Raw genomic sequence first — 24,832 nt, forward strand, 5'->3', positions numbered from 1 at the left:
TCCTATCTACTCGTCTGTTTATTTTAGTTGCCTCTTTGTTTCTGTTTGTCTGCTTCAGACTTAGACATGAGGTTGTAGACTTGAGACTTCCTCTTTCCATTTAAATAAATTCCTTTACCACAGCAAGTCTGTTAATGCTGGTTCTGTTCAGACATTTTTACCTGCTTTGTACAGAGCTCCGTCCTACTAATACCAGATCAGGTAAAAGCTAGACTGGATTGTCGTTCAGATCAGCAGATGGCAGGCTCCTTCTAGCAATTGATACCACCAGCTTCATCCTACATACCCTTATACCGGAGCATCTGATGATGACAGGCAGAAAAAAAGTACGATTTCTGCATCATGCACTCAAAAGTGTGCATCGTGTCAGTGAGGAATCAAAGACATGTTTGTCATCAGCCTGTGCGGCATGCGGTTAGCCCCATCGTGTGATGTCCATCAGCTGGGAAAACAAGGACACAGCGACTGAGCGAACCCGAGAGGAGTCAAAATCTGAACGTCAGAGATGTCACATTCCCGGAGTCTGACTTTCCTCTTATGACTTCGTCTGTAGAAGTGTCCCCCAAAGTTAAGGTTAGGCTCAGAAGAAGTGGGTGGTGAGAGATTTGGCGAAAAGAAAGAGATGCTTGCAAATGCAATCTTAATTTTATGCGTCTGTGGTCAATGGCATCCAAATCAAGCCCATCCTTCCCTTAGGGGCAACTGCGGAACTGCTCCTTGCGGGGTGGGTTTCTTTAATCTTTATCTAGTTAGGTTTTAAACGTCCATCAATGCTTTTGGGAAACAATTCAGTTTCTCAAAGTTTTATGACTCACTGTATCTTCCTAATGCCACTGTGGTGATTAACTTAAACTTCAACTGCAGGACTTTTAGCGGTATTGATACAGCATCTCTTTTATGTTTTGTGTGTTTGCTTGAATTTGTTGTATTCCCCAGTTTCACTGAAGAATGGTTTTAAAGTATTTTTTAACAATACAGCATTGTTATGAAAATGAGCTGACTAGTGAGTCTGATAGCAGGAATTTGCTCTGAGTCAACAGTGGCAATTTGCAAGCATTGACTAAAGAATTCCATAATCCACACAGCACCTCTGTGACTAAGGGAAGAAAGCTCCATTATCTCTAATATGCATCAAGGGTTCAAATGCAAGAGGGACAGCTGCTGAGTAAGAGTCTAAATGGACACTGAACACAAGTTGGGAATTCCTGGTGCTTGCTTCTCTGCTTGGAAAAACTCTCTTACATCTCTTACAGACAACTCTCAGGAACGTGTTGAGCAGACAATAGCAACTTTTTTTTTTTGATTGTTGTATTGTGTGTGTTTTTTGGTTTTAACAGAAATTATGAATGTGGCAGGCCCTTCCAGCCTCTAACAAAAAAATTCAGTGAGACAATAAAAGCAGATTTTTTTTTCTTCCCTCTTTGGTTGGACTAGGGAAGGAGCTTGCCAAAACATCTGTTAATACCATAATCTGTGAAATAAATTAGGAATAATGCAAAGGTGGAGTACAGGATTATTTTATTCCTTTTTCTTGTTTTCCCTTTGAAAGTGTACTACAAATCCAGCTAATCCTCTCTGGGGAGAGTGCTCTCTCCCCTCTTAAGTGCATCCCCTGCTAAGGCATCTCAGTATTTATATCTGGCCCTTGCCACAGTTGCTCCTTTACTCCCCTCGTTTAGCTTGTCATACAATGCCACTGCATGGATTTACTCTCACAGAAGGTCCCTTTGGGCAATTGTTTTTTCCCTGCCTATGTTTTGGCACCTCAAGTGGTTTTCTCGTGGCTTTTCCAAGCCCCCCACTGCTACACAACCTGCCTTATTGGCACTGAGCAGTACTCACAAATTGCCTGTCGTCTTTCCCTTCAGAACGTCACGTTGTTTTTGTTCTAGCACATGGGTATGAACGGGCATTACCAAGCTTAAGAAGGTAAGGCAGGCCCGTGCTTCTGTTTCGGCACCCACACATGACCTCAGCAGAACACCTGATGGGCTGGAGCGTAGACAGGCAAGAGACCAAATACTGGAAATGCATGAAAAGTTACTTTTTTTAAGACTGGACACACAACTGAAACTTGCAAATGGGCCTTCCTGGTTTTACAAGCGTACAGCTGAGCAGATGAATTCTGAATAATACAGATCACAACTGAATTAGCTTTGAGAATGGAAAAAAAAATGTCCAATTCTATTCCTCTGTTGCTTACCCAGAAGTCTGCCTTAAACTGCATGACAGCTAGTGAGACTGATTAGTGCCGAGATGAAGTATTTCGAAGAAAAACTCACAAACTTTTGAATTATTCAAAACTGATAGCATGCCCATAAACACCTGTAGAGGTACATTTCCACCGATACGCTATTATGAATGACGAGCTCAGTATTTATTACATGAATGATGTCCCACTTTCAGAGTAAACTTCTGACTGGATTTGCTCATAAAACATGGACTGTTGGGAGAAAAAAAATACAGTAAACCCCAAAATTCACTGTGCAATACTGCTGTGCATGTATACCTGAGATGTCTATGGGGCTGCACAGAGCCAGAAGAGGGAGTTTGGAAAGGCACAAAGCTGGGAACACAATCCATCCAGCTTCAGCTTGATACAGTTTATAAGGGAAATGAGAAGCGGTGTTGGTTTTAACGTGTTCAGCCTTGGGTCACATCCCAACCCTTTGCTGCAGGTTGGATGGCTAACGTGCGTTTCAGCAAGCTGCGCAGCAAGCAGCGTGTTTGGATTTCACTTGTCCAGACAGGGTTTTTGGTTGCCCCATTCTGGCAGGCAACGTGAGATTTCATACCTTGATCTTATCGCTCTGCGCTGAGTTTCCTCCAGAGAGAACACCTGCAGCCTGAGAGCGTGGATTCAGTGTGAGCTGCAAACGCGTAGCACTGCTGAGGATTCGGAACTCTGTCCTTGACTCGCTAGCGGTGGTGCCGTGCTTTTGCAATATCCCAGTGGATTTCAACACTTTTGAACTGCGGATATCCAGTGGGGGCTTGGATCCTTCCAGGCTGGCTGCTATCGACCACCCTTGCTTTATTTGTTAGCTTCTGTGGAACACGAGTTGAAAACATCTGCTCTAATTTGCCAGGAAATTCACTTAAAAACACCAGACTCTTTACATACCGTCTTCCCGTTGGCACACAGCTGTCAGAGACGACAACTATGGTAGATTTAAAGCAGTGGTTTGAGCAGGTGGCTAGTTTGCACGAACTTTCACCAAAATAGCCACATCGGTTGCAGTTCTGGCTGATCGAAGTGTTGGTGCAGGTGAGTGTGTGCGAATCGTCCTGCTGTTGACACTGTTATTGTTTGTACCAGAACAGTGCCTCGGGTCAAACAAGAAGAGGTCTCCCTTGTACTGGGCATTCAAGGAACTCCAAGAAACAGACGGTGCCTGCTGTAAAAAGCTTACAACTAAGCAAAGCTGTCCTTTCAAAATTCAGATTATTATTATTGCAGATTCACACGTATTTACACGTATGAGTAGATCTGATTTAATTTCGTTGTAAAAGTGCGCGTCGTTCACCCCCCACGGTATATGGAATATGGAGCTCTGTGGGAACTGCTCGTAGTGTTTGGTGCATAATAACCAGGCGGTTTGTTTAAGTTCAGGATGTAATTACCAGGGCTCTTAGATACTGACAAATTGAATCTCTATAAAAGAGATTTTTGTCTTCCTGTTGGTTGTATCATTCATGTCATTAAATGAGTGCCTTTCTTCTAACCTTAGCCAAATTGTGTAATTCTGTGCATCATTCTATAAACTGGTACTTGAGAGTACTCATTCGACTTCCTAGCTTTTTATAAATAATTTTGATGCTAACGTTCAACAAAAGTATCCCTAGAGTTTGCGAGTAATTGATAGGTTACAAACCCCTTCCCTCCTGAAAGTGTTTAACCAGCAGTTCTGCTGTCAAATGCCAGCCTATTTCAATACAATAGCTTTATAACAACACGTGCGATGCTCGCAGGAATTGCTGTCTGTCCAGTCAGGTGTTGTCTTTGACAGCAGCCAGTACAAAAGGCTTTACGGCAAAAAAGCTTCCAAACCCTTCTAGTTGCAGCTCGCCTCTCCAACGATTTGTGTGACTCCCAGTGTGAACGTGAGTTTCAGATGAAAGAGTTTTCTCTTGGGCGGGCTCCTGGCTCCGCTGCTGGCACCTCGCTTGGCATCGTGACCTCTCCTTTGAGAACTGCACTGGGAGATGCTGCCAGAAACCCAGCGGCAGGTACACGCCGTGTAACCATCTGCTCGTCACACAGCACATCTTCCCTTTCCCAACCTCCCTCAGTTAAGGATGAGTTTAAACTCCTCAGCATGAAGGTTTATACTTTCTCCAAACGTTTTGCTAGCATCGCGTAAAACAGCCCTGTAAATTCCTCCTGAATTCGTGACCCTGGCAATACCCGATGTGGTGTGTTGCACTGTTTAATAATGTGTGTATTAATTACATAAAAAGTATTTTTTTTTTAATTGCTCCTAACATGTTGGTTCCAATCGGGAAACTGCAGACAAGATCCGAGTTCTGAGCAACTTGGCTTTTAAAATGATGAGAAAAAAACTGAGCATAAATGATATGATGTCTCTTGCTACGGCATCCATGTTGCGCGCAGCATCACCAAGCTGCTAAGCGGTCTGAAAGTCCTGGAAGGGAGTTATTTTTTTCCCCATTTATTTATTTTTGGGGGAATACCGCCGTTGTGATGCCGGGTTACCGGAGGACACAGCCTCCCGCTGACCACGGCCCCCCCGAGGTGCCTCAGGGGAGCGGCGGGCGCGGGGCTCTCCCGCCCCTTTTCTGAGGTGACCGCACCAGAGCGAAGCCACCGGACCCGTCTGAGGGCCACGGCCCCGTCCCTGGGCTGCTGCCAGCGCGGGGGCTGCGAGAAGACGAGGTCTACCACGAGAAAGAGAGGAAAAAAAAAAATCCATTTATTCCCCGACGCGCTCCTCACAGCCCGCGCCGCGCGGGGCTTCCCCTCATGGCGGAGGGCGGGCGGCCGCGGTGAGGCGCGCAGGTGTGTGGCCGCGCACCTCCGCCCTTCCCGGGCGGCTCCCCCCGGCCTCTTCCTCCTCCTCCTCCTCCTCTTCGTCCCCGTCCCCTCGAGTCCCTGTTCTCGTCCCGGTCACGGCGCGTCCCCTCTGAGGAGAAAGGGGGAGGGGGGGATAGCAGCAGCAGCGCGCGCCTCTTCCCGCGCACCTCGCGCGGCCACCGCCGCCGCTGCCGCCGCCGCTGCCCTCGGCGGCTCCGCGGCCATTGACGTCAGCGCGGGCCGCACGTGACCCCCCCGCAGCCAATGGGCTGAGCCCGGAGCCGCTCCGGCGAGCGGAGCGAGCGCTGCCGGCAGCCTCTCGCCGCCTCCTCCTCCTCCTCCCGCGGCGGCGGCGGCGGCGGCGCGCGGGGACAGCGCGCACACACACACACACATCCACACACACACACACACACACACACATATCCACACCCCTCTCACACACACACACACACACACACAGACCTCCCCGCGCACAAACCCGCCCGCCCGCCCCGCACCGCCCGGCCACGCGCGGGCACCCACGCACCCACCTACATGCACGCGCGCGCCCGCCCCGGGGGGAAGGAAGGAGCCGCGGCCGGACGCCCCGCAGCCCCCGCCGCCAGCACCAGCGCCGCCGCCACCGCCACCAGCAGCAGCAGCAGCAGCAGCACTACGAGCAGCAGCGGCACTACCAGCAGCAGCAGCAGCAGCCCCCGCCGGGACCACCGCCGCCCCCGCCCCGCGCCCGCCCGCCCGGCAGCGTGGATGTGGCGCCGTGCGAGCCGCCGGGGGACCCGCCGGGGGGCGGACCGCCGACTCTGAGGCCGGGGCTCGGCCGCTGCCCTTCTCCCCTTAACCCCCGCGGTGTGTGCGGATCCCTTCCCCCACGGCGATTTTTTTTTCCTCTTTTTTTTTTTTCCTCCTTTTTTCCCCCTCTTTTTTTCCCTTTCCCCCATTTTTCCTTCCCCCCCCCCTTTTCCCCATCCTTTTTTCCCCCTTCCGTCCCTTTTTTCCCTTTTTTTTTCCAATTTTTCCTTTTTTTTTCCTTACATTTTTTCCCTTTTCCCCCCTTTTTTCCCCCTTTTCCCCCTTTTTTTTCCCCCATTTTTTTTTAATTTCCTGACCTCGCCGCCTCCTCGGATCTCTCTTATTCAAACCCGCCCCCCCCCCCCCCCCCCCGCCTCCGCGGGGCCGGGCGCCGCCACCCCGAGCTGCCCATGGATCGCAGCGGCGGCCCCGGCGGGGGCAGCGGCGACCGCGGGCAGCAGCAGCAGCCGGAGGAGGGCAAGGGGCCGCCTCCCCCCGACGTACCCGGGCCCGAGGGGGGCCCCAAAATGGGCGCCGCTCCCTGCCGCCGGCCCCCGCTGCACTGCAACGGCATGAGGTACAAGCTGCTGCAGGAGGGGGACATCCAGGTGTGCGCCATCCGGCACCCCCGGACGTTTCTCAGCAAGATCCTCACCTCCAAGTTCCTGCGCCGCTGGGAGCCGCACCACTTGACCCTGGCGGACACCGGCGTCGCCTCGGCCACGGTGAGTACCGGGGGGGTGGGGTGGGGGGGGGGGATAGGGCTTTGGGGTGAGAACGTGCGGGTTTGGGTCTGGGTTGTGCAGCTGGGACCGGCTGCGCCCCGGCTCCGTGCCCTGGCAGCGCACGGAGAGCACCGCACGCTGGTTCCTGTAACCGGGCTTCCGTCGGCCCTTTGGGGATTTAGGGGTAAATGCCTCGTTTTTCTCAATGGTTTCATTCCGGCCTTGCTACACAGGGCATCGCACGGCTGCTCCTTTACCCCCCCTCGTTTAGCTTGTCGTGCAGTGACATGCCGTCATGTAGGGCACGCGTGGCACCGGAGCGCGGGTCGGGTTTTGTGGGGTTTTCGGTTAATGGGGTGGCTGAACGGGTCTCGGCCGGCACGCAGAGCTGGGTTTCATCATGCCCAGTGGCTGTGTACCCCAGCATCATGTCATGGGGTGCCGTGGCCGTGTCCCCTGACACCACACCATGCCATGTTCGTGTCCCCTGACACCACACCATGCAGTGTCCGTGTCTCCCGACACCGCACCGTGCCATGGGGTGCCCATGCAGGCCGTCAGCAGCAGCCCCTTCATCCGGCAGGTAGGCCAGCCGCCCGTCCTCACGCAGCTCCTTCAGTGCCACAATGACATCCCCGCATCCCGCTTCCCCCCGGGGGGCTGCCGAGGATGTTTCCGCGGGAACATTTTCCCTTCCTTGCTGGAACTGCTGTGCAAAGGCAGGAGGAAGCCCTGCAAAGACACGAGCGCTGGTCGTTCTCGCAGCACTTCGTTTTATCGAGGTGCCGTCGGCGCGGAGGGGAAGTTGAATATTGGTGGGGATGAGGCGTTTTCCCGGCAGTATTCATGGCTGATGATTTCTGAGCAGAGAAGGATACCGGCAGAGTGAGGCGTGATTGTACTTCAGACATTAATCTCTGCAGTGTGGCAATACTTAGGCATGAAGTTGTATTCGTGCAGAGGACGCCAAACTCTGCTCTCTGGCAGAGCTGTCACCTGAGAAATCGCCCCTGAAAACATTTCTCAAGTCCCATAGGGTGGTGCTTTTAATTAAAGCGATGTCATTCCTAATTGTTTTAGGCACATAAGTAGATACCAAAACACCGTGTGCACCAGTGCAGGCTCCATTTTGTTGAGCAGGGCTCTTCGTGCTTGGTCTTGCGCCTTATCAATTTTTTTTTTCCAGCGCTAACTCACCACATAGATAGCGTTGTTCGCAGAAATACCCGTGCTTTGTTATGCTTTATTATGTGGCACACTGTCTTTGGTTTCCAGGCAGTAATTAGGGAACTAGGGTACGATCTGTGTTCACTTGTTGCCTGAACGTATGCGCGGGTGTGCGTAGCAGGTATCTTTTGGCTCCACGATACCTAGATCTTCCTCTTTTTTTTCGGAAGGTGAAAAGATGTGACTTAAGCAAAATATGTGGTCCGCTCTAAGGAAGTGGGGGACAGGCAGAGTGCCAAAACCTCCCAAAGCCAAAGGCAGATATTTAAATGCAACTCATTTGGCTTTCAAGGGCTGTAGGAAAATATCCCTACCTTCCATTGACAGTGAGCACTGGGCGCACTCAGCAACTTTGATAACAAGGTCATTTTTACATGTAGGGCTTTCCACAGTCAGGGTGCTTTATGAGCAGCTGCTAATTAATCTTCACATCATCTCTTCGCAAATCCTCTGGCGTGACGAGTTTTACTGCATTCTATATAACTTGAATAAAACTGAGCAGGAAAATAACATCACTTTGTTTTGCATTTGAAAGCAAAAGTTGTAATGACAGCTAAATCCAGATCTGGGAAACTATCTCTGCGAGTGCAGCGGATAGGTGACTTGGTGATTCTAGGCATTTTCTCTCCTTTTTAACATGACTTGAAACGTGCATTTGACTTGAAGTCTTCTCCATGCAAGCTCCTACATGTCCATGCCTGGGCTGCGAGGTAGGAGCTAGCATTACTTTGTGTATGGATTATTCCTCTGCAGTGTTTTCCACTGGTAGACACGGTACGTGCCCACATAGAAATGTGAATAATGAGACCCTACCTACAGTTTTTTTGCAAGATGTAACTACTTTCTGTGTTCGATTAGGTAGGTACGTGTTTTGTACCTGACAAAAGAGCTTTCCATAGCGGAAGCACCACCACGCAAGAACACAATGGAACAAGTGCTCAGGCCATCATATTTTAGCAAACTTTAGGGAGGAAAAAAAATCTTTACAAAACGCTTTTTCTTCCATGATCACAAGTGACTTTCGATTAAAACAAGCCCAAGCTCATCAAAAAAGAATAGTAACAGTTGTGTTCCAAATTGGTATGTGTGCTTAGCTGACAAATGGGAGCATATTAGCTTGTGGAGTCCCATACTGTAGGTGTTGGGTCTTTATCTGATTTACATCTTGTTTCCATTATTTCCTTCATGTTTCTTATTTCTCAAAGAACTGGTTACTTAAAAATACTACAGTTTCACCATTACAGTTTTACCAGTAGACTTGCATCTTGACCAGGCTTTCATTCTGTTGCTGGTTAAGGGTAATTTTTAGTGCAAGTAAATGCAGATCTGCATTTTTTTATTTAAATTTAAATGCCAAAGTCCCAGTAGGAAATTTTGATGCTTACAAACTTTGTTTGCCAGAAAACAGCTTGCTTGGGGATGAATCTGACTTTCTTCCCCATGGGAAGAATAATGTTTATTTTATAAACACTTACCAAACCCAAATGTATTGCCCTTGCTAATTTTTTTTTTAACTAAGATCTGTCCTTGCACAGCTTGAAGGGCAGTGATAATAAAAACAAAGTAATAAAATCCAATTTAATATTTCTTTTTTGATATTTTTCCTTTTTTTTTTTTTTGTGAAGAATAAGGCATGGCTATCTTCAGCAGAAATGTTAAAATTTAATTTTCAGTAGTTTAAAGGTGGCAGGCGAAACTGAACTTCTGGTATCTTTCTGTCTTGCCCATTTCATGTCTCTGCGCTGCTTCTCTCTTCCATTCTTTCTCTTGCCCCAGCTGGGAGCTGATGTTTAGGACGATGGGTTTTAAGGTACTGGGTTAGTAGAAAGATTTATGATACGTATGTATCAGCAGCGGACAAGGAAGGAATAAATAAGCGATTCATTTTCACTGGCTAGGGATGACCTCTCTAATTCCCGTCTGGGAAGATAAGACGTAATTGAAACCATGATGTTACTCATTAATATCCCTCAAGGAGGTGGAAACTTTGGCCTTTCAGGCCCATTCCACGTTTCTTGGTTTCCCCTTGATAGGTACATTGAATGTAATGCGGTGTTGTGTTCAAGCTGGTGACAATCTTGAAAAGATTTGAGTGCCTTTAGACTTTTCTTCTGTGCAAAGATGATGCATGAGGACAGCAGAGTATTGACAAGGTAGCTAATGAGAAATGTACTTGACACAAGAATGTAAGTGGGTAAGGGTACTGCAGTTACGTCTTCTTCTAGAGACACAATCAATATTAAATGAGGCAGGGCAGGCTGATCTGTTTCAAATAGGAGAAGTGGAGTAGAAAATTGTCTTCTAATTGTTTTTTAAAATTCAACAATTTTGCTACTTGCATGTGTTTCAGCGTGCTCTTACATGTCTTTCCTTCCTTCTTGTTATAAAGATAGAGCAAAAATTCCGATCAAGCCAGACTCGTTGTTTACTTTAGCGCAGGTTCCCATTAGTTGGAAAAACACATTTTTAAAAATTAAATTTCCCTTGAAAAACAATTAGCTCAAGTGGGAAGTATTATGCAGAACTCTGAAGTTTCAAAACAATCTTATAAGGAGATTTTTTTTTTTAAAAAAAAGCTTTCCTGGAAAAGGAATATTGTTGCGTTATCCAGATTCAAAATAGAATGATAATGAATTAGCTAGAATAGTAACAAAAAAAAAGAGTAAACAGTCTGTTCAGTCCACCAAGTGCTGACTTCAAGCCTTGTGCTTTTGATGGGACTTCACGAATGTGAGTTGAAGCTAGCTTGATGGGCCTACCATCGTTATCCATGTAAATAAATATGAATGCATAAATAACAAAGCAATTTAAGATACTTTTTTCGATCCATTGTAACAGCGGAATGCTAACTTACTATTTTAAGATAATACTTCTCATTGTTTTGTACTACAAATGGTTGTTTTCATTTGACAGGAAGTGGTACAGGTTTGGGTGTATGTGCTTTTCCCGTTCAGGTTTACCTTGTTGCTATCCATCAGGTATTTTCTTCAGGCATGCCAGAAAAGGCATCGAATCCTGCCGTTTGCATACAACCCGTGGTAATTTAGAATTTGCTGCAAATTGAGGGCAAATTGCTGCATGTTATCTGTGCTGCTGAAATTGAGAATCTGTTTCCGTGGTAAAGGCAGGCATGTGTCTGCACTACCAAAACCCAGATTTTTCTTGAAGACTTGGTGATTTAATGGAATAATACTCCATTGTAAGAAACTTGCTTTATTGCTGTCTTAGACTGTAGCTAGGCATAAGAAAACCTAAAATGATATTTCTTTGAAGTTTTTTAATGCCTATCAAATGTACTTTCAAGTATATAGTTCCTACAGTGGTTAAAAAGCATATTTCTAAGTCAGTAGTGTTAAGGTACGTGTTTATATGTCACAGAGCTTACATAAAATATGAAAACAGAAGCTATATTCATTGATAGAGCAAGAGCTCTTAAGGCTATTAGTGTTAACACCCAGCCAGTAAATTTTACATGTTTAGGAGCATAAACAAAAAGGACACTCAGAAATACTTCTGCCACACTTTTCTTTTTGGCTGGGGACTAATGATGTGGTGCTTGCCACTACACGGTGGTAATAGTGCCCTGGGGGAATCGCCTCTGGTACCTGATGGGGACCTCCTCCTGCACCAGCAGGGACCGGAGGAGCTCAGCATCCCTCACAGGGTTGGGCCTTGCTGGAGCTGTGAGATCATCTGTGTTTGTTTTGTAGTGGAGCATCATAGGTAGCGACAGAGCGAGTCTGCTGGGTTGTCGAAGCCTGGGGATTCTCCTAGGAAAGGATGTACGAACCACGCTAGGGATGTGTGGTTTGCCGGAGGTGGAAGGCTAAACTGCCTCCGATCCGCATCGACGTTCCAGTTTGCAGGCTCAGGTTTGCGTTGTTGCCAGGAGTTGGAAGACAGAGGCTGAAGCCTTGGTCCCACCCAGATCATTGGTAGAACTGTGTACGTCGAAGAACGTTTTTGGAGGGGAAAAAAAAAATGGTAGGCTTAACACGTAGGGAGGAGTGATTCTTGGAGCTGTTTAATTTATTGCGGATAATTTGTTTATACATTTGAAGTTCCTAAATAACAGGCGAGTTTTAACATGATACAATAAAATGGCTTCTCTCATTTCCTTGTGTCTTCTGCATTAGTAAGCACAACTGGATTAATAGGGTTTGCTCCACTCCCCACATAGGATTTATGAAAGAAGAGATCTACCTCAAGTAGTTCAAGCATTTTGGAGTCTTTAGAAGTAATTAGATTGTGGGTTGCATGGGTAGATTGTGGCTTGTTTATTAGTGTTTGGAGCACAGCTAGTTGATTCAGTTTTGTTCTGTGTCTGCAAGTGTTTACAGATATGTAGTGCTTAATTCCGTAAACAACTGCATGTCAGAAGATGATCGATACCTTAGCATGTATAATCCCCACAGCGCATCGTGCGTGGATGTGCCCTCAGTAACAGAACCTTTCCTCAGGATCACATTGAGAAACGCTGTGTCAACTGGATGGGGGAGCACTTGAATTTTTTGCAGATTTTGATTTTTTTGCAGATTTGTTGTCTTCTTTATACTGGGTTGGGGAACTGATCTGTTTCAGTGCATAGTTCCACCAAACTGTTGAGGAAGAAGAGAGAGGGAAACATGGTAGGCTGGAATTGCTGCCAAAAACAATGTATTATTAAATCATTGCGTAAAATTTTCCTGTTTTGCACAATATTTAAGAATGCAGGGGCAATACCAGGAAAGGGAAAAGACAATTGAAAAGCATACATTATAACCGAGCACGTCAGTGGTGAGTGAAGTTTAGCTCTTGTGGTTGCAGAGAAAAACATGAAGTCAGAACCAGATGCTGAACTAAAAGGCCTTCACTTCCCAGGCTTGAAAATCAGGAGAATTTAAAAATACTGACCAGGTTCGGGAGGAGGGGGTCCTCTGTCAGGGTCTGTGGACTCTCAAAGTTATCAGTACTGGCGTTTCAGTGCTTACAGTCATTTCTTGACTTCCCCTCTTGGGCTGTCCCATGACAGACGGGGCAGGGCCAGCAGAGTGGGGAATGCAGGAGCAGGTGAGGTGCCAGGTGGCAGACTGCAGGGTCTACGGTATGAGCTCATGGCAAACACCATTTCCTTCCAATTTAATGTGAGATTTCAGTGTATTTCTACGTAATTTTCAGTCTTTTTCCCTTTTTGGGAAGAACATGGGGGAAAAAAGGCATCTGTTTTTCTGGATTTAAGCGTGCCTGCTAGATGTGTGCCTGTTACTAATTGAGCCTAAGAAGCCCGTCAAGTCGCGGTGACTAAAACGCGAACTGGAAGTACGCTCGGTCACGTACATTCTTGGTCTCGCTCTGTTGACTTCGGCGGGGTAATCTGAGGAGGGGGATTACCACTCGTTGCTGGTAAGGGATGTTACGCGCAGGGAGCTGGGGGCTTGCTGCAGCTCCCCGGGGTGCTCAGGCAGGGGGCCGCGGCCTACTCACCCCCCAGGCTCACACAGCTTGCTGCGAAATGCAGACCCCGTTCTTCTCCTTGGCTGAAGGATCCATGGATGTCGAGCAGCCTGCGCTTGGGCGATCAGTGCTTTTTCAAGGAGAGCCTTGCTGGAAATCCCCCCATGAGACAGACAACTGGTATGGAAGCGGTTGTATTTCACCCGTTGGATGCCAACGTGCGGACAGCAGCGTCCTGGTGGGAAGTTATTCTGACACGACTCTCTTCTACCGCGAAAACTGTGGCTGAGGACAACAAAATTGCAGCCGAGGGCTGCTCTCCACAGTCTGATAGCCCTGGAGGACAGCAGCGCTTTAGGCTGGGACGGGCCACCTGCTGCTTCTGGACCTTCGTGCCCTGCAGAGCTGGGGACGAGCATGCACTTCGCTGCAGCGGGTTAACATTTAATTAGCCAGCAGGGTCGTGGTGGATCGGCAGATGTAATTAGTGGCAGTCAGGTTTGTTTCGCCATTTAAGCAGCAGGCCCCCCGACAAAAAGTCAGTCTCGATTCCCCGCTTGGGCATCAGTGGTGCCCGGTCCTGGCTGAAGCTTGCGTGTGGGTGACTGCCCGGCTCCTCGCAGGCCTAGGAGGGTGCTGCTGGCTTGATGCTCGCTTCTCTGGCCATTTTCACTTCGGAGGCAGCACAAAGTGGGGATGTCAGTGGGATGAGCCTCGTATGGGCCCTTGGAGGGTCTTTTTTTTTTTTTTTCTTTTCTGTTGCAGGCTCAGAGTTATTGCTTAGTTCTGCGGAAAGGGCTTTTGCACTTCGCAGCGTATGCTGAAGTGTCCCTAAAGTTCTTGTTCCTGTAACGGAGAGATTGCGTGATTTTCTCATTGCATGAAAAATTTAACACGGAAAAATTGCTTTCACTCTCATTGAGGAGAAGAGTAATAACCAGGGCTTAAAAAAGACAAATAAAAAATGTATCCAACGCTTCTCATATGCCTGGCTGCTGAGCTCTTTTCATGGTACTGGGAATAGGGATGTTGGATGCTTGAAGTTATCACTAACGGGCTTTTGCTTCTTGGATTTCCAGTGCTTAAGGAAGTGCTGAATAAAATAAAATCTTTTTCTCCTTTTGAAAAATTCTAAATTCAGGTTTTAAATCACACAGAAATGGCTTTAGGTTTTGAAAGATTTTGTTTACAAGTATATCACATGTGGCGCAGTAAGCGTTGCCTGAGGAAAGCTGAGGTGAAGCAGGATTTGAGAATTTTTTTGAGAATACATAGTTGTATATATTTTTCTTGGGCATGAAGAGAAACTGTGTCTGCAAGGGATAACAAGAAATAGTTCTTTTTCTCTTATAAATCAGTTACACTTATTTTTTGAAGAGTGCATGTCTACAAACATGTATGCATATTTTCTGGATCAGATTTCTGGTGATATCAACCCAAATATAAGGCAAGTAGTTTGTAAACAAAAAAGTAATTGTGTTCCTTATTTGTCTATAGATAATTAACATCTAATAGAGCATATAGATTAGGGAAATGCATGTGCAGGTAGACATTTTTGATGATTTTTAAAATAAAACTGTTTTTTTTTTTTTTTTCCAAATTTCCTGAAGATGCCCATGGTGTGTTCCCAACAGTACCTTTCAAATGACACAGAGTGGAATTTTCTCAGCCCTGAGGTTGTGATACTGCTCTTCTGGATGGCAACGCTCCTTTCCTCCTAATCTGTGTCTCTTTTGACTCTTCGAATACAACTTTGGAGATTGGCAGGTGTCTCTTACCAGCCTGGTTCCTGTTGCGATGAGGTTCTCTTGTACCATGGGGGATTTTGTTTGCAATTGTGTTACAGTTAGTGCGTACTGTGGGCAGGCTGTGTTTTTGCTTTATCTGCGCAAGCAGCTAAAATAAAACTAGAATGACTTCACTATCCGTTTTCAGGCATGGACATTATTAATAGTAAAATAGAAACTGCTTTAAAAAAAACAACACAAAACCAAAAACACTTCTGGAACTTGCCCAGTGGAATCCAAATTTTTAATGAAAATACTAAGGGTGTATATGTTTTCTTCCAAAAATATGAATGTCTGTTTGACCTTCTGTGTACAACAGCAACAACAAAAAAGAAGGATTATTTTTGGCCTTTAAGACAATCAGAAAATACGATTTTGGGATGTGGTGTAATTGTTTCATTCTGCAAGTCTTTGGATTTTGCCTTTGCTGTGGTTCAGCTGTCTCAGAGGGCTTTCTGCTCTGTGTCTTCATGCGTGGGGAAATCGGAGAGATAGAGGAGCACAGATCGCGCTGTCCGACATGCCTGCCCTCGCGGTTCATGCTCAACCTGCAGCTCCTCAACCTGCGGCTCCTCACGAGGAGTGTGCCCGTGGTTCCCCAGGGCGTCTCCAGTCAGACAGCAGCAATCGGGCGCATCTCCTGGTCGCGTTGACTCAGGCACCTTGCCGTAGTGCTCATAAATCGGGTAGGGCTGGAGCCGAGTGACGTGTCTCTGGCCACCAGGACACACTGTCTCTTCTGACGTTGATAGCTGCTCATTTGCTTAATGGTTGTAAATGCCATTAAAAACCAGGGGAGGTGTGGGAGAGTGACAGCAGGATGCGGCCCGGTGTCTCTCCCCTTACTACCTTGCAGCTTTCCTGCAAAGCGAGTGTCTGCTGGGAGCCGGGCGCAGCCGGTTCAGGTCTCCTGCTTTCTGCTGTGTGCATGTTTGTGTGTTCTCCCGGTGGTCTCTGCTGGCAGCTCCAGCTTTGCTCTTGCTTTAGGGGCAGTTATGGTTGATTTCAGAAGTAAAGAGTAAGTCAGGGAAACCTTGACTGAACTGAAACTTTCAGCACGGGAGTGGTCTTGTGAAGTTAACTGTAGAATCACGGTGACGCGATCTGTTTTTGGAAAAATATCAGCAGTTCTCCCTCCCTTCCACGCCGTGCGGTTGATAGTCAAACATTCTGAGGTTGAGCACTTACATTTGGGAGCCACTCGAGAAGAACATGACTGCAGCGGCATCTCAAAACATCATGTTTCTCTCTGCTGCAATGTAAACTACAAGAAGGTAGGAAACTGAAAGTAGAAAGTTACATGGGCACTTACACAATGCACCAGGCCCCGGGTGGCGTACACTGGTGCAACGCTGTAGGTTTTTCTGCTGTAGCTGTGGGGTTATTCTGGTCGGGGATCTGAGTATAGAGTTGTTGCTGGTGGCTTGAAGAGACAGCTGGATGAGGAGAGGTTCCTCTGCGCTGCTTGTTACGATGCCAGACCGGGCACTGGGCACCGGAGAGCTGTGAGCACGCAGCTCAGAGGATGCTCTGGCTCCAGGGTGCCCAGCTGGGGCTACGGGTCTGTCACCTGCACAGCGCCTTCCTGCCTTGGTGGGAGAGGTGGGAGCACTGAAGCTGTGCAGGGCGCGGCGGTTCTTTCAGGAGCAGCAGCATTTGCTTCTGCAGCGTAGGAGGTTTCCATCTGCTCTGACGGACTTTACTGAGCGAGGCCCACCCATGTCCTTGCCGTGCTGCTCGGTAGCCAAGTGGCCGCAGCTGGGACACGGGCTGCCTGGTGCTTCCGTGTGGAAGATGCATCAAGCCCAGTGAAACAATTGTGTGCCTTATCTGAGAGTAACACAGAACAGGGAGGGTCATTTGTACGTCTGGGGAAAGAGAAAAAAGCCTTCGTGTTACAGACATCATTCTGTCATTTTTTAACCCAGAGGAAAACCCCTGCAACTGGTGTAAACTGCTACCTGTAGTAAGGAGGTTGTGGTGGCATGATTACAGGGTTGGAAAGGGAGCTCCAGCTTACTCATTCAGTGCGGGAGGACTGATGTTTCTTCACATATCTCTTCCAAAAGGAATAGCAACTCCAACTGTGTAGTAAGGGCTCAAAGTAGTATTCCCAGCCCGGTCTGTTACGAAACACAGTTTTCTTTCCTGGTGTATGGAATTGAGGAGCATTGGTGAAAGATGTTACAGAAGTGCCAATTATTAGTCATTACTTTGTTTAGTTTTTCTTTCAACTCTTTGCGGTTCTTTCAGATCCATCATTTTTTAGTCACTGCTATTACAATAGCTTTTGAGGAAAATTTTCAAATCCTTAACTAAAGAGTAGCCTGACATCCAGGGGTGCAGAAGAGGCTCTTTCTGCTCTCCTCAAGAGCAAGTGGCTCCAGCGGAGTCCTGGCACCAAAAATCACATCTACTTTGTAACCAAGTAATGTGGACGTTGAAGAAAACATAAAAGTTCTTCTGGCACAGAACTTTGTTACCGAAGGTGAAAGTGCGGACACAGTCAGCATGTCTCGTCTGCCTGAAAACACATTTTCTAAGGTTAGATAATTCATCTTTTGTGATTGCTGTGAATGAATCAGGAAACAAAGCTGGAAAAGCTTGAAATGAAATGAAACGAGCAGGACCAGACATGCACTTTGGTATTAAATATTGACATACCCCTTCTGGGCAACCGCTCTGCCTTTGGAACCCGGCATATGCCTGAAGACTGCAATGCCTCCGTGCACATTGGCATTGAGAAATATTCCTCATGGCTTCTCTTCTAACACTAACTCCATGCTTCTTGCAGTGCTACGTCACTGCCTCCCTTGAAATTAATCTTGTCTGATTTATTGCAAGTTATTTCAAATGTCCCCGGTGACTCGGATTGACTAATGTACTTTAAATCTGGTGAAATCAAATCTGCCGTGGGAGTTGACCGTGTATGAAGCTGCTCCCTCGTGGAGATGGAAGACATGAGAAAGTACCGAGCTCTGCTTGGTGCTCACCCGAGTCCAAGACACATCCTCTGTCGGTCTGAACGCGAGGTGTTTCTTCTGGGTTTGTTAAACCTGGGGCAGGACTTACAGCCCTTACGCATCACCCATATGTTGTGCAGGCTGCGTGCATTTACCGGTGCCACTGAGCGGCCTGAAGGGAGCAGGGGAAGCAAGGCTGGGTCGATGCAGGACGTTCAGTGGAGCAGCTTCAAGTGGGGATGGGCTCCGTGCCCTGCAGCTGCAGGGGGAAGTCGCCGCGTTGGTGCCGGCTGCCACTGGACCTTGTTGACTCATCGTGCCGGGGTGAAGTCCACGGTGTAGCTGCTTCCTACGCTGCAGTGGCAGCCTCCCGGGGCAGGCGAGGCCCCTGCCACTCGTCTTCCCTTTTTAATGCAGTTCAGAAAATAATGGGAGCGTTTAAGTGTGGTGGAGTGCGCGTTTCCTAGTGCCTGCTCGCTTATCACACCCGCTCTAACCGAGATAAAGATGCAATGTTGTGTTACATTATCTAGCTTTAACGTCAAGCATTTGGGAGGTTGTGTCTCTCTACTTGTCAGACTCTCTTAGCAGAAATGGGAAAAATAAAGTACCCTGTGCATCTCCCCGCCTGTACAGTCTGTACCTGTAGATCTTCTGAGAGCGGCTGTCTTGAGACCCTTGCGTCTGATCTGAGGCTCTTGCTGTGCTCAGATTTCACGTTACCAGATTTGTTTTTTTTTTTTTTTTCATTTGTAAGAAAAGCCTGTACAAACAGTGTTCTGCTGTTTCCAAACACTGCAGAGTTTTCCCCTTTGCTTCCTGTTTTTGTAGCACGCTTGTGAAAAGACCTTGTCTTCCTTGCGCCGGAGTTAGCGTTAATGTAAATGCATTCGGCGTTAGCTCCTGTGTGTTCCAGCACGTAGGGGCCCGAGCTTCTCTTCAGCAAATGTTATTACTCTTTATTTATGGTAAGACTAGATTCAGAAAGACTTGTGCATGTAAAAGTGAAAGCACAGGCAGTGTTAAATTATGCAGTCATGAGCTTGTTATTTCCCCTCCCCCCTGAGCACGCAAGCCAGCTAGTAACCCAGTGATCTATACATGAGGCCTTCGTTGGATATATGCCCAGAGTGCAGATTAGTATGGAAAAGCTATAAAGGCCTGGGTTCACAAACTTTATTTGACCATGGGAGGACCGTTTGCGTGATCCCATGCGGAATGTGCGAGGGATTCTCAGAACAAAGGAACACCTTCGTGCGTTTGGGCAGGCCTGGGTGCAGGCCGCAGGGCGCAGGCTTGGTGTGGAAACGGGCAGGCCGCTGGTCGAGCGGCCCTATATCAGCGCCTTGTTCCACAGGAGTGCTGTCATGGGGCAGAGGGGCACCCGGGGCCTCTCTGTCACTTACCTGCCCTCTTCAGTCTCGTTTCGTAAATCGCTGAAGTCTTCTTTTTATGCCTTGGCCTCCTTTGGAGGTGTGGGGGGAGAATCTCCCTGTAGCGAAGTGAAAGCAAGCAGATGTCTTGACTGCAGCTGGCCAGAGATGAATCATTTTGTATAAACTTGCCTGGAGAACATGATCTTTTTCCTCTATAAACCTATACTCCAGAGGGAAAGGAGAATCCCCATTAGTCAATGACACCCTCCTGGCCTAAAATTCCAGTGTTCCTAGTTTGCAGATCACATGAAGCATGCACAGACTGCAAGCTGTATTCACCAAAGGCTTTCTCAAGTTTGAATGGCATTGTAACACAGGGGTTGTTCCTCTTCTGGCAAAGATACTTCTAGATGGAAATTACAGTACCCCTAAGTGTGTGAGAACAGCCTCATTCACACCCCTGTGCCTTTCAGAGCAGTTCAGTAAGGGTGAAATCTGTTCTAAACTGGCTTAAAATGGCAAGGAAGAGTTTGGCAGCGCAGGAGGGCCCCATGGCATAAGCAGCCGATCTTCCTGCCCTCTCATATGACTGAGAACACTAAGATGCATATCGCATATCTCAAACCTCTTCCTCCCCCTTCTACTTCCCCATGACTTTCTAGAAAGGGCTTGTTTGGAAATGGCAGCGGTGCCCTGGGGTCTTGCTGCAGGATGGTGCTGAGCTTGGCCACGCATCTGGGTCCCGGGACGAGCTCCTGAAGTCCTCTTCTTCCTTGCTGGCCTGTTTCGTCCCTCAGCTTAGGATCTGTGGCAGTGCTGGGCCAGGACAGCTCTGCTGCTGCTTGCAAACGTAGCTCAGTGCTGGGGACGTGCTGCTTGCAGGCCTCCTGCAGCTCAGGAGTCACAGGTTATCTTGGCACTGTTTGTTATTCTCTCTGCCGTACTCCCATGTGGAGGACGGCACTCTCTTTACTTGCTCCCTGACGAAGGTGGGATGGAAATGTTATCTCCTCCAGCATAAGCCCTAATCATCGTGAAGAGTGGAGAACTGAAGATAACGATGCTCAAACAGTTGCGGAAAGTAAAGTAACCCTACTTTATTCAAGTTTTGTGCAGGTAGCTCCAGCATTTGATTCCAGACCTTGCCTGACTAACGAAGGCCGGGAGCAGTCCTTAGCTCTCTGCCTGCAGCAGGAGGATGGGAATGGAAGTGAGTCACGCTCAGGGCCACGGCGGTGGGAATGAGGCACTGCTGTGGTTGCAGATAATTCCCTGGAAGTCTCCATTGTGCATAATGCACTAATTGAAGAGCTTCACGAGCTGCTTCATGTCACATCACCTCATTTTCTCGTCAGGGAGCTGGAAGTCTCATCCCTATAGGTAAAAGCAGGAGCTCCCTGGCTTTGTGTAAGTCTTAACCTTTGTAAAAAGAGCTTCCATAGATTGCCTGGCATGTTGTCCTATGCCAAACCTGTTACCGTGCAGCCTCAATTTTTTCTTGCTGCCCTGTCAGCTGCAGGGGTGGAGGCAGCAGTGTAAAGACATGTGTTTCTGAGTGCACAGAAGTGAGCAGTGGAGACAAGGAGGGGACTGTTTGCTGCTGGTTGCTTCAGTGACGAGCTGCAGAAGGATGGATGCTTCCTGTTTATAACCGATAACCATCTGCGATGATTGCATTGGTCTCAGAAGAAGTGGCATATCTCTGTATTCATGAGAGACTGCGTGGCATAGGATACCCCTGCAGAGAGCTGGAAATGCAACATGATACTGTGTGGTCTTCGCCTGTTCCGGAGCGGGTGGCAGCATATGTATGGCTGGGAAACACGCTCCTGCAGATAGTAACGTGTTCCTAGCAGGCAGATCCAACGCGTTGTGTAGGCAGCAGAAAACAAACAGTGCAGCCCAGCGCTTGCGGAGTCACGCTGGAGAAGGGGATGTGCTGCACTTAGGGAAACATCCTTACCTTGGGTGGTATCTCAGACCTCAGGATCAGAGGTACCCTAACTCTGGTGTTCCCGAAGTGCCCGTGTTTCTGACTGTGTTGCCCGTTCCAGGTAGAGCTAGCACATAATGAGTCCCATGGCATTTGCTGTAGTTTATCATGTGGCTTCCTAAGACGCTGCTTCAGCCTGAGTTTTTAATCCCTGTATTAGTTTTATGACATGGGAAACATTGCACAGGAACACACAGTTTAACACTGTAATAGCTGCTTGTCAAAAAACTTGCACTTTTTTTTTTTGGGGGGGGGAGGGTTAGAAAATGAGTCAAAGATCGCGTTCCCCATATCTTGATTGAATTTCTGAATGTATCATTCTGAAGCTGATTGCATCTTTCGGCTGTTGATCTGGTCCGTGACCAAGAAGAGCTGGCCTAGCTGAGATGCCCTTTTCAGCAGCTCCGTGTTTTGAGAGCGCTGGGAGGACCGCTGAGACCTTAGGGCTGGACTCGAGCACCTTGTGGCTTGCTAGCACCCAATTCCACCTGGAGGTCTCAGTGATTTCGTGTGCCTGACTCAACATCGCATTTACCATGAACAGCCATAACGCTCTAGCTATGTTCTTTGTCTGTGGAAAGCTGGTTAAGTAATGAGACGTACCTTTTAAATCCACTAATAACCGAGTTTTCCCTCATCTGTGCCTTTGGGAACATTTCAGTGCTTTGCCTGGCGGTGTATCACTGCTCTGAGTCGTGTGTGGAGAAATGTCTGAAGCAAATGAAACAAAATGACTTGTGAGTAAAAGATCAAGTCAAAACACTGTCAAGATGAAAGTCATTGAGTTGATGGGTACAGTCTCTGTTTGACTGGGAAACCTTTAATGATGCCAAGAGAAAAAGCTGACCATAGTAGACGAAGTTGTGCTTGAGGTTTCTGCGAGTTTAAAAAAACCTCTTTATTCCTGTGATTTATTAGTTCTGCGGTCATATGGCACGTGGTGAACACAAAGAGGCTTAGCAGCTGACCCAACCAGTTACCAATTTCAGCAAAGCCTAGGTTAAAACTAAATCTGAAAAAAAGAAGGTGGAGAGAATGGGATTTGAAAAAAATAAAGATATTTTTCTGGCATGATTTGTGACTTGGCACGTCTCGATCCTGGGAGTCCATTCCATTGTTTTTACTCATAGCATCTTTCTCTTTTGTTGGAAATCACTAAGAGTGATTTGGCATCTGTACCCTACTAGTAAAAACAATCTTAACTACTTATAATTAGGGAATTGTGTAAGCTGGCAGGCCCTGATTTGAGAGGATGCAATAACAAACATAAGTACAATGTGAATTCGGCATTGACTGGCAATGTATGTCAGAGAAAGAGCTGCTTTATTTATCTGCTGCTGAATTGCTTCAGTGTGTGAACTTGCAAATAGGCAGTGCTTTTAGAAAGCGTACCGGTTGTCTGAGCTGAAGCCTACATCTTGGCTGCACAAAGAGGCATAGTTGTCTATATTTGTGTATATCATGGTATGAAATCCTTCCGAAGGGAAGATGCTCATATTTTTAACCTGGTGATTTTTATCTGGTCTTACTGGATGGGAAGAGAAACCACTGAGCGCAACTGGCTATGCTGAAGTAACCTCCCTGTGCCCCGATAAAGCCTGATTGAGATCCAGCAAATGAAAGAGTGATGGTTTTTGAAAGGAGACGTTTGTTTTGGGGTTTGTCTTGTTCTTGGTGGCGAGAAAACAGAACTTCTGCTACTTCTTATCAAGAGTTAATCCAAAGCTTTTAAAAACAAACAAAAAGCTTCTTTCCCTATGGATAGAGGGCCGTTTCATGGAGAGCTGATGTTCTGGGCACTACATCTGAGATGACTATAGATGCTAGAGGAGGAGAAAGCAGCCTCAAGAACAATGGGGAGGCTTTAAAAAGCTGTTTAATTTGTGCCGAGCTGCTACTTTTTTTTTTTTTTTTCGTTGTCATAGAAATGTGCCAGTCCGTGTCTCTCACAGATGAGCTCACTAAATGAATGGCTGTGCAGGATGAGTCTGGTTTCAATGAAGATGTTTATACTTGAAGAACACAGATGGACTTAAACCACAGCCCAGAATCTAAACACCCCTGAGCTCCTGGGGGAGGGGAACGATAGGAAACGAAATCTGGATTTTATAGCTCAGGCCTGCATCGGTCCTCTTCGATTTGGCTTTTCCACTTTCCCATGATAACTCAGAAAGGAATATTATCTGCAGTGAGGAGGGCTTGCTTGTTGTTGGACTGGGGGGCTGGTTTTCTGTTTGGCCCAGCTCCGTTAGGTTGGAAGAACTTCCTTGCCTAGATTTGTTTGCAGGACAGTCACAGCTGGGGTAAATTGCTTGCAGAGATGTTCCTCTAACAGGCAGTCTCTAGCAGGTAATTTCTGGTCATTTCTGTACTCCTGTTACTCTTTGTCTTTTGAAATAAAATATTTTGAATGAGAGACGACAATTTTATGTGAAATGCTGTGATACAGACTTGGAAGAAGTCACACTTAAATGTTGCAGTTGCAAATTGCTGCAGATGGGAGAAGAGGCATCAGACCTATAAAATAAAAAATACTAAGGAATTTTTGGGCAACACGACTAAAGATCTTCAGTGAGGTGCGTCACCGAGCTTTGAACAAGTGGAGTGCAGGCTGCAAGCGGGGCGGTGCTCGGTGCAGGCACAAATGGCCTTTGCAGGATTTAGTCACCGGATTGCTTGCTCGTGAGCATAATTCTGTGCATTATTCTTACTTCCAAGAAGCCCCTGGAATCTTTTATTTTAATCTACTTTGAATATTGCCTGAATGCCTCAGAGGAGGTGAGGTGTAAATGACAATAGCTACAGTATCTCCAGGGTTTTCAGGTATCCGACCGATTTGTTTATCTGGCTGCCTTGCTTCCCTTGGTTTTCTATTCCTGGAGCTGGGCTGCCGGAAATGATGCATGTTGGTGAAGGCAGAACAGTCCTCGCTGTGCCAAGGCATGTACTTGGAAGAATGGGATACTCTGTCCTATTAATTGGTATAAATAATCAAGAGTATGGAGCAAGTGAAATACTGGCTGCCTAAAAAAATGCGTATCCCCAGCAAGTGGAAGGTAGCACCTTGTTTAAATGAAACCACCCTTAGCAGCTTTCACTGTGGGAGATTAAGGACTTTACACTCAAACCTGTTTGAATTTTTTTTTGAGCCTTGACTTTGGTCATAGCGCTAAATATGGCTGTGCAGACTTCTGATGTTCTGCGTTCGCTTGTTATTCGCTCCGCAGCATCCTGATTGAGCTTGAATTGCAGGGCAGGTTGGGGCAGAGCTGCCTTTTAATGAAAGATAGATACTTTAAGGTAAAACAAATTCTTTCTCACATGCGACGAGCTTTGGGAAGCACAATTTCCATGCAGAATTCCTCTCCTGCTAGCCAGATGTGTGCTTAGCACAGGCGTGTGCATTGCCCACGTGGGGCCTGGCGAGCATCTCGGCGCTCTGCATCTCGGCGCTTCGCTGGCCTGCAGGTACCCCTGGGAGCAGCGGTGCGGGAAGCCAGA

At 47.3% G+C, this 24,832-nt stretch overlaps 1 protein-coding gene across 2 annotated transcripts in view; it reads left to right on the forward strand.

The window, feature by feature from the left end:
* Nucleotides 1-6,192: 6,192 nt before the first annotated feature.
* The window catches only part of CMIP (c-Maf inducing protein), a 128,823-nt gene continuing 110,183 nt past the window's right edge, over nucleotides 6,193-24,832 (forward strand). For both annotated transcript variants that reach the window (XM_083851660.1, XM_083851661.1), the window contains exon 1: nucleotides 6,193-6,552. In XM_083851660.1, coding sequence (XP_083707786.1) covers nucleotides 6,238-6,552 — 315 coding nt within the window. In that variant the 5' untranslated portion in view covers nucleotides 6,193-6,237. The remainder of the gene's footprint in view (nucleotides 6,553-24,832) is intronic.

Source organism: Anser anser (assembly GCF_964211835.1).
Source record: "Anser anser genome assembly, chromosome: 11".
In the NCBI taxonomy this organism is placed as follows: Eukaryota; Metazoa; Chordata; class Aves; order Anseriformes; family Anatidae; genus Anser; species Anser anser.